This window comes from Populus trichocarpa, chromosome 12, assembly GCF_000002775.5.
Source record: "Populus trichocarpa isolate Nisqually-1 chromosome 12, P.trichocarpa_v4.1, whole genome shotgun sequence".
Taxonomy (NCBI): domain Eukaryota; kingdom Viridiplantae; phylum Streptophyta; class Magnoliopsida; order Malpighiales; family Salicaceae; genus Populus; species Populus trichocarpa.
The window spans coordinates 11,665,048-11,679,117 of NC_037296.2; the positions used below are offsets into that span (position 1 = coordinate 11,665,048).

The 14,070-nt window shown below is 30.6% G+C and overlaps 1 protein-coding gene across 1 annotated transcript; it reads left to right on the plus strand.

Annotated features, from left to right (window-relative positions):
- The first annotated feature begins 1,309 nt into the window (after nt 1-1,309).
- Nucleotides 1,310-4,457, plus strand: LOC7484442 (pentatricopeptide repeat-containing protein At5g50280, chloroplastic). Its single transcript, XM_002318063.4, has 2 exons — nt 1,310-2,351; nt 2,985-4,457. The coding sequence occupies exons 1-2, from the start codon at nt 1,504-1,506 to the stop codon at nt 4,294-4,296; spliced, it is 2,160 nt and encodes a 719-aa protein (XP_002318099.4). The 5' UTR covers nt 1,310-1,503; the 3' UTR covers nt 4,297-4,457.
- Nucleotides 4,458-14,070: the final 9,613 nt, after the last annotated feature.

The following is a 14,070-nucleotide window of genomic DNA, read 5'->3' on the forward strand; positions in this document are numbered from 1 at the left end:
TCAGTTGTGTGTGACATGCTGCCATCACATAGTTCCATAAGGTTGCTAGATATGGCTGGAATTGTGAAAGCTTGGGAACATGCCATCAAATTTCAAATTTCACTGTTTGCATGGCAAATAGTGAAAGAAGGAAAGAAAGAGGAGAGAAGAAAGAGAGGAGGGGGGAGCCCAACAGTTTGGGCCTGGCCCAAACGGCTGGGTTCCAATTTTTAATTTTTTATATCTAACCGTCGTGTTTGTTTCCCTTTCCTATTTTTCAATTTTTTTTTTTTTTTTTTTGTCTCTAATGCACTAACTTCACATATTTCTATGATAATATCAGGCCCTTTTAAACATTTACATATCGGGATTCCCAGTAGCGGCCTCTGTCTATTTTTCGGATTTTTCGTAAAAGTATCATGGCAAATTAAAAGTTTTGGAGAAAAAACACAAATTGAAAAAGATTTCGGGAAATGATATATTTTTATCTTGGCTTTTAAAGTATAATATTTACTAAATATTGTTATTTTTAAGTGTAATAATTATGTTGTTGTGCTTCTGAATAGTGATATTTAAACATGTTATGTTTTTGATGCCTGACAACTTAACATATAGCTTTATTGTCAATTTTCTAGCTCTATCAGTTGGTCGGTTGATCTAATTGTATGAACTAACTGATCGTTTCATATAAAAATTATAATTTTATGATTTTTTTTCTAAATATATTTTATGAGTTAAAATTTACTTCTTTTTCTAACTTGAAAAATCAAAAATAGATTTCAATTAAAATTTTAAAAAATTATTCTTCACACAATAGTTAGCTTTTGTTTCTACTATAACTAGATGATGATTTATCCCAAACAGATTATATAAATGATTTAGCATATGCATGGATTAGTAGGATAAATCTAGATTCGAGAAGAAGTCTGGTCAATAATAATTCAAAAGAGCTATAATTTTTGATCTGATCGTTAGATGATATTTAAATTTTTATAAGAATTTTTAGATATTATTTTCTTTTTTAAATTTTAAAAATTAATTAATTATCTATAGGGTAAAATAGAATTTTGTATTCAATTCATTAGTTGTTATTATATTGATGTGAAATAATTCAGTCTTTTTAATGCTTTTGTGGTTTTGAGCACAATAAAATGATTAAGTAAAAATTATTTAATCAAAACTTAAGTTGTTTCACTTTTTTCTTTTTTAAAACATATAAAATTACTTTTAAAATGAAAAAAATTAACTGGAATTTTTTTATATTTTCGTTGTTTTTTTAGAATCAGTCAAATTCACCTAATAGAGTTTCAAATGATACAGTAGCAAAATGATAAACAATCTTGCATTTTTTATGAAACTCAAACGACGTGTCTGTTTTGAGGGGGAGAAAACAGAGAAGAAAAAGAAAACCATGTGTAGTTGTCGTTTGGCCGCCTGGAAGGAACTACTTGTAGCTTGTGTATATGGAGAGGGAAAGCTGAAGCAGCATCCTGCCTAATCCAACCAAAAAGAAAAGGCCATGCCATGGCTGCTGCTGCTCTCACAAATCAGGCCTCCCTCTCGTCTCCTCTCTTGTTTAACAATCCTCACCCTAATCCAAACTACTCAAAATCTCATCTTTCCATTCTCTCTAAACCCTCAAGACAATCATTTTCTCTCTTAGCAACTTCTCACTCTTCACCTGCCATTTTCCTTCTTTTTCTTGAACATGAAAAACAAGAAGTTGAACACCTAAGCACAGCACAAACACAACAAGATGGTGACGGTGATGATGCTAATGTAGAGGACAAAGATGGTGTTGAAGAAGGGGAGGAGGAGGAGGAGGACTCTGTTGACCCAATTTTAAGATTCTTCAAGTCCCAGACTTCAACAACACATGACCCTCCTCGACAGGGCAAATTCTCTCTCAAGAAAAACAGACGCTCCTCATGGCGCCTAGCTCCTCAGTTTGATTCAGACACTCTAAATGAAGAAAGCCCACAAATAGTTACTTCAAATTCTGTTTCCAGGCTACCTGATAGAGTTGTAGGAGAAATATTGAAACTTGCAAGGGAGTTACCAAAGAATATGACTCTGGGAGAGATATTGGGTGGTTATGAAGGGAGGGTTAGTGCAAAAGAGAGTGTGGAAATATTGGGGTTGATGGGAGAGGAGGGTTTGTTAATGGGTTGTTTGTATTTTTATGAGTGGATGGGGTTGCAAGAACCGTCTTTAGTTACTGCTCGTGCTTGTACTATTTTGTTTCCGATATTGGGTAGAGCTGGAATGGGTGATAAGTTGGTGATTTTTTTAAGGAATTTGCCTCAACAGAAGGAGTTTCTAGATGTTCATGTTTATAATTCCGCTATATCTGGTCTTCTCTGCTGTGGAAGGTATGTAAAGTGTGGTTCTCTTGTGTTTGTTGCTTTGGCTTTTAGTCTCATTCATGTGCTTTTGTATATGTTAATTTAGGGTGTTGATAATGAACTGTTCTTTGCGTAAGTTGAGTAATGTGGTTAATATTTATTGATTTCACAATCGAAAGTTCCAGATGTCTTGTGTCTGCTGCCAAATACAAAGACTTTTTGCTTTGTTTGGTGTTTGGGATATGTAGTTTTTACACGTTGCACAACCATGCTTCCCCCCCTGTTGCGCATGTGTATAAAATAACCGGGATAATATCTTGTTAGCGTCTGCTTTTCTGAAAGTGAATCTTATTTTTGTGTAGTGCCTTCTAGGTTTTGTTAACTCTTTAATGTTTGCCTACTTATAGCCGGATGACCAATCATAAGCTGCCTTGAGTATTGACAGTCAGCTTGAATAGTTTGTTTTTCAGACCATGCTTTTCCTTGCATGTAGCTCTGGAATTATTTCATCAATCTCATTGCGCCCCAATCTCATTAATATCCAGGCTTAACTGTTGCCAATGCAACTCTGCATCTGGTTCGGTTTTCCATGTGAAAACAGAAATTTGATTTTGTTTTGCTGCAAGAGCTTTATTTTTAATGTCTACCATCTTGTATCAGGTATAATGACGCTTACGAGGTGTATGAGGCAATGGAAGCATATAATGTTTCTCCAGATCACGTGACATGTTGTATAATGATTACAGTCATGAGGAAAAAGGGCTGTACTGCAAAAGAGGCATGGGAATTCTTTGAGAGAATGACCAGGAAAGGAGTCAAATGGAGTCCAGAAGTTCTGGGTGCTCTAATAAAATCATTCTGTGACGAGGGACTGAAGAAGGAAGCCCTTATTATCCAGACAGAAATGGAGAGAAGAGGTATTTCTTCAAATGCTATCATCTACAACACATTGATGGACTCCTACAGCAAATCCAACCAAATTGAAGAAGCTGAAGGTCTTTATTCTGAGATGCAGGCAAAAGGCCTGAAGCCCACATCTGCTACCTTTAACATTCTTATGGATGCATACAGCAGAAGAATGCAGCCTGATATAATTGAGAAACTGCTGCTGGAAATGCAGGATGCAGGACTAGCACCTAATGCTAAATCCTATACATGCCTAATTAGTGCGTATGGAAGGCAGAAGAAAATGAGTGACATGGCTGCAGATGCGTTCTTGAGGATGAAGAAAGCTGGGATAAAACCTACTTCATATTCATATACTGCTCTTATCCATGCTTATTCAGTTAGTGGCTGGCATGAAAAAGCTTATATAACGTTTGAGAATATGCAAAGAGAAGGAATCAAACCATCAATTGAAACTTACACAACCCTTCTTGATGCATTCAGGCGTGCTGGTGATACAAAAACATTAATGGACATTTGGAAATTGATGATGAGGGAAAAAGTTGAAGGGACACGGGTGACATTCAACATTCTTCTTGATGGGTTTGCCAAACAAGGTCACTACATGGAAGCTAGGGATGTGATAAATGAATTCAAGAAGTTTGGCTTGCATCCAACAGTGATGACATATAACATGCTGATGAACGCATATGCACGGGGAGGTCAAGACTCAAAGTTGCCTCAGCTGTTGAAAGAAATGGCCACTCTCAAACTAGAACCTGATTCCATCACTTATACGACCATGATCTATGCATATGTCCGAGTTCGTGATTTTAGGAGGGCATTCTTTTATCACAAGATGATGGTGAAAAGTGGTAAGGTACCAGATGCCAAGTCCTACCAAAAGCTTAGGGCAATATTGGATGTAAAAGCTGCAATAAAGAACAGGAGGGACAAGAGTGCTATACTTGGTATAATTAATAGCCAAATGGGTATGTTGAAAGTTAAGAAGAAAAGGAAGAAAGATGAGTTCTGGAAGAACAAGAAAAGGCATGTGAGGGCTCCTAATGTTTCCCATGATAAATAATGACAGCAATTCATGGGGGCTTTGTAACATAAGTAAAGCTAAGTTGACCTACGTTGGCCTTTTTGTAGAGATGATATATCTTCTATTTGTCGTAATTACAGGCTTTCCTCCAAAAAAAGTTGGGATTTTGAATATTTATTGTGATGTTTTTGTTGGAACAATATTTAGTACTATCTGCAGAAAAAAGGAATTGGCATGACAAAGATCGTCATGAACATAATCATCACCAGGAGTCATATAATCCGTTTATATATCCAGAACATGGTAACGATCATGATGTTAGGTCCCTCCTGACGTAGTAGTGTTCATGCTTCTATGTCGCCTCTTGTATCTTCAGTAAGATGGTAGATTAATTTCTTTTTCATTGGAACGTATCCAATTTTGATTTTGCATCAGCTTCTGCCTTTGTGGAGACAGCAAGTAGTTTCATTTTAGATGAGATGTGGATGAAAAACACCGCAAGACAAAATTAAGTGAAAACAAGAGTGCACGTTGCTCATTTTGAAGGGCTCAGTCGCAGCTTCCATTTCATGATAAATCACCTGTACACTGCAAAAAAGGAAGAGAAACAATGAACAAGTGCACCAGAATTGGAATGAGCTTGTAAAAAACGCAGCAGTCTGTTCATGATGAAGATACCATGTCAATAAATAGGAGCAGTAAATACAAGTCATAGTTAGAAGCAGTGGTAGACAACTGAAAAGCAACTAACAGTATCTACTTGCAATTTAAAGGTTCACATGGTCTATGGCTTGTTCATTAAGTGAAGAAGCATGATTCTTGCGTCCATATTCCCTGTTTATTTCTTATTAACCTTTGACTTTTGATACATTGAGCTTGGACAAAAGAGAGGAGTGGAACCATCTTCCTCAATATTGCTCCTCTCTAGATCGTGTCTAAATTCACTCGTCATTGACTTGGGTTCACTAGAAGAGTCCATTTCCTTAAAACAAGAGGGGAAAAAACAGCCCTCCTCATGATAGGTGGTCTGCGTTCACCCCAACAAGCAAATGGAATGAAATCATCAAACTCATTCGTCAAACAACCAACACTAAAAGACAAAATTAAAAAATATAGATATATTTTTTTAGAAAAAAATAACAAAAAAACCTGAGTCAAATCAAGTTAACCCGCTATTCTTGTGATTATAAGTATATAATTGAGATAAATCCATAGAAAGAAAACAAAAAAAATATGAATATCAATTCTCAATCAATTAAAAGCTAAATGATCAAATTTAAATAAAAAATTATTTAAAAAAAATATTGAAGGGTCTTATATGATAATGAAGAAAAAATTAAACGAGAACGTGATAATCTCATAGAAAGTAAAATGAAAAAAAAATTGAAACTTAATTTTTAGCAAACAAAATATTGAAGAATAAAATTAAAAAAATACAACCCAACAAAGATCAAAAATACTTAATCTGAGTCCACTCGGACCAGCATGAAAAATCCTCAATATAGTTGTGATACCAAGGTAATCTCATAAAAAGCAAATTAAAAAAATTATGAAGGTTAATTATCAAACAACCCTATGTTGAAGGGTAATATAACCTAGATCATTTTAAAAATCAATAAAAAATCAAATATAAAAAATAATAAAGCCCGAACTCCAATTAAATAAATGTTAAAGGTAAAAGAATAAACAAACTCGAGCAAATCTCTTAAACCTATGTCAATCTCTCAATTTCACAACCCGTGAAATCTTAAACCTAACTCAGTCAAAAAGTTCAATTCTCAAATTTAAAAACTTGAAGACCATCTTACTCACCTCGCATATTATTTGCATCATCATATCATTGACCTCAAATATGTTCTACAAGAAGATTATAAAGAGATAGAACATTGCACATCTCTTGTTTTAGAGTCAATGTAATATCTTTTACATGCACAATATGGAAAAAAGCTATGAAATGAAACCATCATTGTCAAAAAAAACCACAATATAATTGTTATTTGTTCCTTTTTTGCTTCATCTCTAGCTTCTTCAACAATAATAATTTTAATGCTCAATCCATAATGAATCACCATTTGCACATTGCTAGCAAAGATAATCTAACTTTCCTTTTGAATTCTATGAGAAGTGTATTGAACATTTTGACAAGGAGTATTTTTTAGAATAAACCCATAAAGTTTATTATTATGACTTCTTATTAGCTTTAGGAGTTTAATAAAATTACCTTGATATTTTAAACCATGAATTTCATCATGGCTTCTAAAGGCATATGATTGGAAAGCTAGCCATCAAACAATATCAATTATAGCTTTGAAGCATGGACGACTATTCTCAAATTCTTGTGATGCTTGTTTATCTACTAAGTTGAGAATATCATGTGATTGATTCATTAAATCTTCACAACATTTCACTACAATTCTATGTGGTGGATTTTCCTTCCCAACATGACCCAACAAAGAATAATGAATACCATCATTTACCTTCCTCTAATTAACAAAGCCATTGGATACAAAAGCATATGATCTCGACTTTCTTGTTATTTTACCAAAAGGCAGTAGGGTAGACAAAATAAAGCATTCACAACATTTGAATACTCTAGCCAACTCGAAAATGCTTTAAACTAAAAGGCTTAAATTCAACGATGGTGATTTTCATCTTTTAATAAAGGATACTCTAAAAGCATAGATTGAAATGAACCAGTTTTGAGATATCCACGATGAATACATGATACTTGTTTATTTAATTGGTATCATTAAACATTCAAGTAATCAAAAGTCCTAAGAAATTCAATTATATATAATTCATAAAAATCCATTAAAACCCCAAATGCAAAAAAAAAAAAAGTGGAAATATAAGATTCCAAACACCAAAAATTAGAATTACCTCTTAAATTCTTGTTTGATTATGTATTTGTTAAGAAAATGAAGAGTATAGCTTTCCTCTTTTAGTACAAAAGAATAAATCAAAGCAATTAGAAAACTTAGAGATATCATGGCACTTACAACTTATGTTATAGTTCCGTCCTGATACCATCGATCATTAGTCTCAAACCATTGGCTGATAAAACATATGATAACTTTGTTGAAAGTAAATGCATAGATTAATGCATTTGTGCATTTATGCAATTTGGGTGTTAAAAAAAATGCTTGCTTCATTCTCATTGAGAAGGAAAATATCCTTAAACCTATTAATTATGGGAGTCAAAGTGTAATTCTTCAAACTATAGAGATAAATTGTAATTCACAACAAATACTGGATGTTAAATGTAATTTCCTGAAATAATAATAATAATTGATATAGAAGTTAAATGGATAAATTCTATAGGAAGAACACATGAAACATGAAATTCAAATATCTGCAACCTCACTCACATGTAACACACTAGCTTCAAAGCATTCGAAGCCAAACTATGATTTTGCACATTGACAGGGACCATCCTCCTAGGTTTTCACATCAGTTCCACGAACGGCCATTAATGTCTCCTCCATGGGATCACAGTCTGTTACAGTTGATCATGATTTTTAATTCAGGCTTTATAATTGCTTGTGAGGGTTTTAGGGTTTCAAAGAGAAGAACCAGATCACTCTGCTGACAACCATTATTATCCACACATCTTCCAAGAATAACAAATGCAGAAAAACCTTCCCGTCTGATAATTATTACACACCTCCTAACAATCAGGATTCTTACTTGGAACCATTTCCTTACCGACATGCCAAGGAACTTGACAGCAAACAAACAGCTACCTTAAACTTACTCCGAAACTCCTGGTAGTTGCCTGGTCCTCCAAGTTATCTGGAAACCTCCTGGGAATCTGGAGCTCCTTCTAGTGACGAGGAAAGAACGCCTTCATTTTATTAACAGTCATATATATATATTCCCAGTAGCCAGGCTCTACAAAAACAGGAAACAGTGCCCAACCCCATCGTGAATGCTTCTAACTGTATATTTTCAAAAGATTTCCTTCGTTTTTTTTGTTTTTTTAGGATAGTATAGTTGATTTTATATTAATAATATGCATGTTTATGCTTATTAATGATATTCAATATTGACTTATTGTTAAGTGATAAAATAAATCTTTTTTTCTCTCATTATTTTTAAGGTTTTGAGTTATTTCGTTTGGTAATTAATTAATTTCAGATGGTTTTATGAAATTGATTAGTTAGGATTATATAATGATGGGAATTAATTTGGGGACTTTTATATTAATTCTTTTAAAAATGATATATTTTCTGAATTTGCAAGATATGATATTTGATATTTTCAAAAACAAAACATATCTGCTCAAAGCAAGGGCCCAGGGCAAATATTCAATGATTTGGAATGTGAATGACCCTCTTGAAATATAATAAGAAAGGAACTTGATTTTGATATTTCAAAATATCCCAAAATATCTTTTCCAGTAAAAAATGAAAACCCTAAAAAATCCAGTTTTCTAAAAGTAAGGCATCGTCAAAATTGATTACCTTGTTCACCATATTCGTCAGCCTTTATGAGCCCTTGTGTTTCTGTGGGTGTGCTGCAAGTTGCAGCATGATGAAGATAATTGATGTGACACCATCGGCTTAATTTCTTTCTTTCTTTTGTTTATTGGATGCACACCAAAAATTATCGAATTAGAATTGAAAGACAAACCATGTTTCCTGTCATATCTTAGAAGTTTAGAGCACCAATACTCTTTTTTTTTTTTTTAATTAATACGGATATTTAGATGAGCTTGTATACATCTTGATTAATTCAACTAGTCCTGAAATTAACGATTATGTAAACCTCCAGTGACCCTTAGATTTGTGAGACTCGAATTAATAACCTCTAAGAAGCAAATCTAGGACCTGACTACTTAAGTTACACCCCTCAAAATTCTCAATACTTAAAATTAGAGGGTGTTTGAAAATATAATAGTAATTATTTTTTTAATTTTTTTTATTTAAAAACATATTAAAATAATATTTTTTAAATTAATTTTGATATTAATACATTAAAACGATTTAAAATATTAAAAAATTAATTTTTAAAAAAAAAAAAAATATATATATATATATATATATATATAATATTTTTAAAATGTAAAAAGTATACAATTTTTTATTATTTTGTTTCGTCGTACTCTCTCGCTAATGCACATATATAAAACTAGTTGTGCGGTTTTCGTACTTTTGTTTGTTCTAGAAAGCTAGCTTCTGCCCATTGTTTTTCTATTCAATTAACCACCTTAATCTCCAATTAAGCTCTTCTTTTCTTCTCTTAATACAGTTTTTAGCTTGTAAAGAACATTTTATTGTGAACCAAGAAACTAACTAGTGTTTTTAATCAAACATATAAAAAATTATATATTAGAAAGAGACAATGACACAAATTAAAAATTAAATAATAAAGTTGAGAGATAAATATAAATTAAGATATTTACTTTCATGTTGCGAGTTATTTGATTTTTTTATTTAATTATATATCAGTAATTTTTTTATAAGAAAAATAATACTTTAAATTCTATTGAAAAAAAATAATTTGTAAGTATAAACCTTCTTTTATTTTTCTATTATTCTATTTTCCTCAACCAGAAAATATAGTTTTTTTTTTAACAATGTACTTCTGAAAGTAACAATGATTAGAAGTATAACCGAACTGAGAAAATGAGAAAAAGACATTTCTTTAATTAAAATCTTTTTATCCAATTAACATGATTTATTTTTTTTTGACAATTTGTTTATCAAGATATTTATTTTTGTAAGCAAAAAATTGTTAGAATCATATAATTAAAACTTTGTGTTCATAAAAGATTTTGTTTTCAAGAAACCTGATATTCAGATACTTCCATTCCCAACCTACTTTGAAGCAGAAGATGACGATAATTCAGAACCTCTAGTTGCCGATCTTGGAGAATTAGATCCATTTATGGTTGCAGATTATTTGATAGTTGCAGAACAGGTTTACTCTTGTCAAGTTTGGAGCCTGTTTGAGAGTGTGGTTGCGGTTATATTTTAAAGTGTTTTTTAATTCGAAATGTATTAAAATAATGTTTTTTTAAAAAAATTATTTTTGAGATCAACATATCAAAATAATTCAAAATATATAAAAAAATTATTTTTTAATAAAAATAAAAAAAAAATGAATTTTTTAGAAACACCGGCTGGCTCACGTTTCCAAATGCTACCTTAATTGCCTTGCATTCACACTATTTTTTGGTGAACACATATTCGTGATTTTTGAATTTTTAATTTAAAATTAATTTTTTTTAGTATTTTTTTATTGTTTTAATGTGATAGTATTAAAAATAATTTTTAAAAAATAAAAAATATTATTTTTATTTATTTCTAAATAAAAAATACTTTAAAAACAATTATCACAGCCCTACCAAACATAATCTAATTTTAATTTGCTTATTATGCTCAGAGCAATCAACTGAGGCTGTTAATCCAGTTTTTTATTTTTTTTTATTTTTTGCCCAAGGGCTGGTGATTCTGTCATCGACAGGTTTAACACCTCTTTTTTTTTTCTTTTTCTTTTTTATCCTTCAAAGGGGACTTTGTCTCAAATAAATAAAGGAACTTTTGTGATTTTAAAAAAAATTCTACTTAAAAATATTTTTATATATTTTTAGATTGTCTTGATATACTGATATAAAAAATAATTTTTAAAAATATCATTTTAATACATAAATATTTTAAAAAATAATAGCAAACACTATCTCAGTGTGTCGGGTTTAGACGGTATTTGAGAGTGTGATAATAGTTGTTTTTTAAAATGTTTTTCGCTCAAAAATACATTAAAATGATAATTTTTTATTTTTTAGAAATTATTTTTGACATTAACATATCAAAATAATCTAAAAACTAAATAAAAAATAATTATTTTCAAAAATATTTTTAAAATACAAAAACAAACCAGCCTATCAATCAACTGAGGTTGTTAATCCAGTTTTTTATTTTTATGTTTTTTGCCAAAGGGGACTTTGTCTCAAATAAATAAAGGAACTTTTGTTTGAAGCATGCGAGGCACATGCAAGTTAAAGTAGAGTGTTATTTGATTTAAAATAAACATAATGATTTTAATCTTTTCTTTCTTCAAGTCCATCAGTTAATTATAAATTGTTTTTTTATATTTTTATCATATAATAAATAAAAATAAATTAATCAGATATAATTTATAATCTAAATCATAGATTTAACTAAATACTAATCAAATAGTCAAATTAAGATTTTTTAGCATTTTTATATGGTTTTTTTTGTTGTCAATTACATTATTTATTGTGGGTTTTTTTATTAAATTTTATTATTTAGTATAGGGCTGGTGATAAATTAATATTTATATTTTCTATATAGAATAAAATATAAATTATTTCGATATGATAGAGTTCATAATTAAAATCACGTGGTTGATAAGCTATTTAAATATCAATCAAAGAATTAAGTATAATAATCATCTAAGTGGTGGCTCAGTGGTAAAAGCTTGGGACAAAGAGGTTTGCTCCCTCTGACTCTGTGGTCTCAGGTTCGAGCCATGTGGTTGCTCATATGATGGCTACTGGAGGCTTATATGGTCGTTAACTTCAGGGCCCGTGGGATTAGTCGAGGTGCGCGCAAGCTGACCCGGACACCTACATTAAACTAAAAAACTAAAAAAAAAAGAATTAAGTATAATTTGTTTTCATTTAAACTATTATACCAAGTTTACTAACACCAACAAAAATTTAACAATGTAAATATGTATTTTTTTTAAGTTTCAAGAAATTTGCTCAACTCATAGTGAAAAATAGTGAAAACGAGGGGGGGATAAACTAGTAGAATCTAGGAATCTTTTAATTATTTATTTAGGTGATACTTTTTATGGATGGATAAACCGGCTTTTGTTACTTTTATATGAACTTTACTTGTCTTTTAGCATTCGTCAACAGGGATTGCTTTCCTTTTCATTTTATTGCTGGATTGTTTAAACAAGTAAAAAGCATCCCTTTCTCCTTCATCTAAAACATCATCAATTTGAAGAAAGTTTTTTCAAATGAAGTGAATCAAGAAAAAGATGAAGCTTAATACATTACATAAGATAAAAAAATATATATCATAATAAGACTTGTGACAATGAAGACTTAGTGCCAAGATCCTCCCAAAAATAATATTTAAAAACAGAATAATATCAGAGTTTTATCACCCAGAGATCACAAGTTAAAATCTTACCATTCATAATTTTTAGGCGGTAATGAACATGTGTAAGTTTTAAAGATAAAAAAGCTACCACTTGAGAGAATATATTAGAAAGCAATACAAAATTGCTTTATAAACGTCATCTTAAATTGAAATGGTTGTTTGATAGATTTTATATTTATTATTTTTTTTATATATCGGTGTTGTGTCTAATGTTTGTATCATTAAAACCTGAATAAAATAATTATATTATTCTTATTTGCATCATTAATTTTCATGACAATCAAAATAAAGTTGGAACTAGAAAGAAATAAAATAAAAACAAATTATATTTTCATTTTAACAAACACACCACTTTTGAGCAAGGTTGTCAATTCTGTTCCGTTTCTCCCGGAATGACCGAAACATTCCATGCTAATTCAAAAAACGGAACAAAACGGAACAAATTTCATCTCATTTTAAATCTCGATCCGTTCCGGATTTTTCGGCTAAATTCCGCCCAGAATGTTCCAGTTTCATTCCACATGTTCCGTTCTGCTCTTGAAAAGCCATTGAATCAAATTGAACCTTGTTCAATTTAATTAATTAAACCACCCAATTATAAAAAACTATTTTTCATTACTATTTTTAATAACAATGATATTAATAATAATATTGAAAATTATTGTTACTATTTTCATTAACAATGATATTAATTTTTTAAAATTAGATTTATCACTAATATATATGATTTATATTCATGTTGTTTTTTTCATATTTATACTTTATAGGAATTTGAGCAAAATAATGGATGTTTTAGATTCTATTAGCCTTGATAACATTGACCTAATTTTATATTTAAAATATTTGTGTTAAAACATTTTATTTTCATAATATTTTGATATTTTGTTTAAGTTGAATTACTTTAAGTTAAAGATCTATTTAATCTTGACAATTTAGAAATATTTTAAATTTTAAAATTATATTTGTTTGGCATTGTGTTTGTATTGCATAATTTATAATTAATTTATCTTGAATTTGAATTATGTTTATTGAATATATATATATATTCAACAGTACAACTTCGAAATGGCATGCCGAAACACTCTGAAACTGAAACATTCCATTCTAATTGAAAAAACAAAACACCTACCAAAACGGAATTGACAACTTTGCTTTTGAGATTAAAAAGATTCTTTCAATGCAAGTAAATCTCAAAATCACACATTCAATGTTGCACAATCTTCCACTCAAACAATTTCTTGAAGCTAATTAATTAATTAATTTGATTATAACATTCTTTTAATATTATCCCCATCATTTTCAAACCCAATTCCTTACCCTAAAAGAAAACATTAATTATACTTTCCAAAAACACAACCTTGCCAATTATTCCTTCCATTTTTTCTTGTCATGCAAGATTCCATTTATCCATTCTTATTTTCTTCAAAAAAAATTCCAAAAAAAAAAAAAAAAACTATGGATGGACTATGGAATCCCTAGAGGGGCAGTTTAGTAACTGACGTTGCTGAAAAAACCCTAAAGAGGTTCCAATTCCGCCGAGTGGACACAAAAGACAGAGAACAGCCTGTTGACATAACGCCACGTGGATAATCAAAGCGATAATATACCCAGAAAATCCCGGTGACGTGTACCCTTAACCGTAGCCTCCCTATAAATAACAGACACTTGCGCTCTT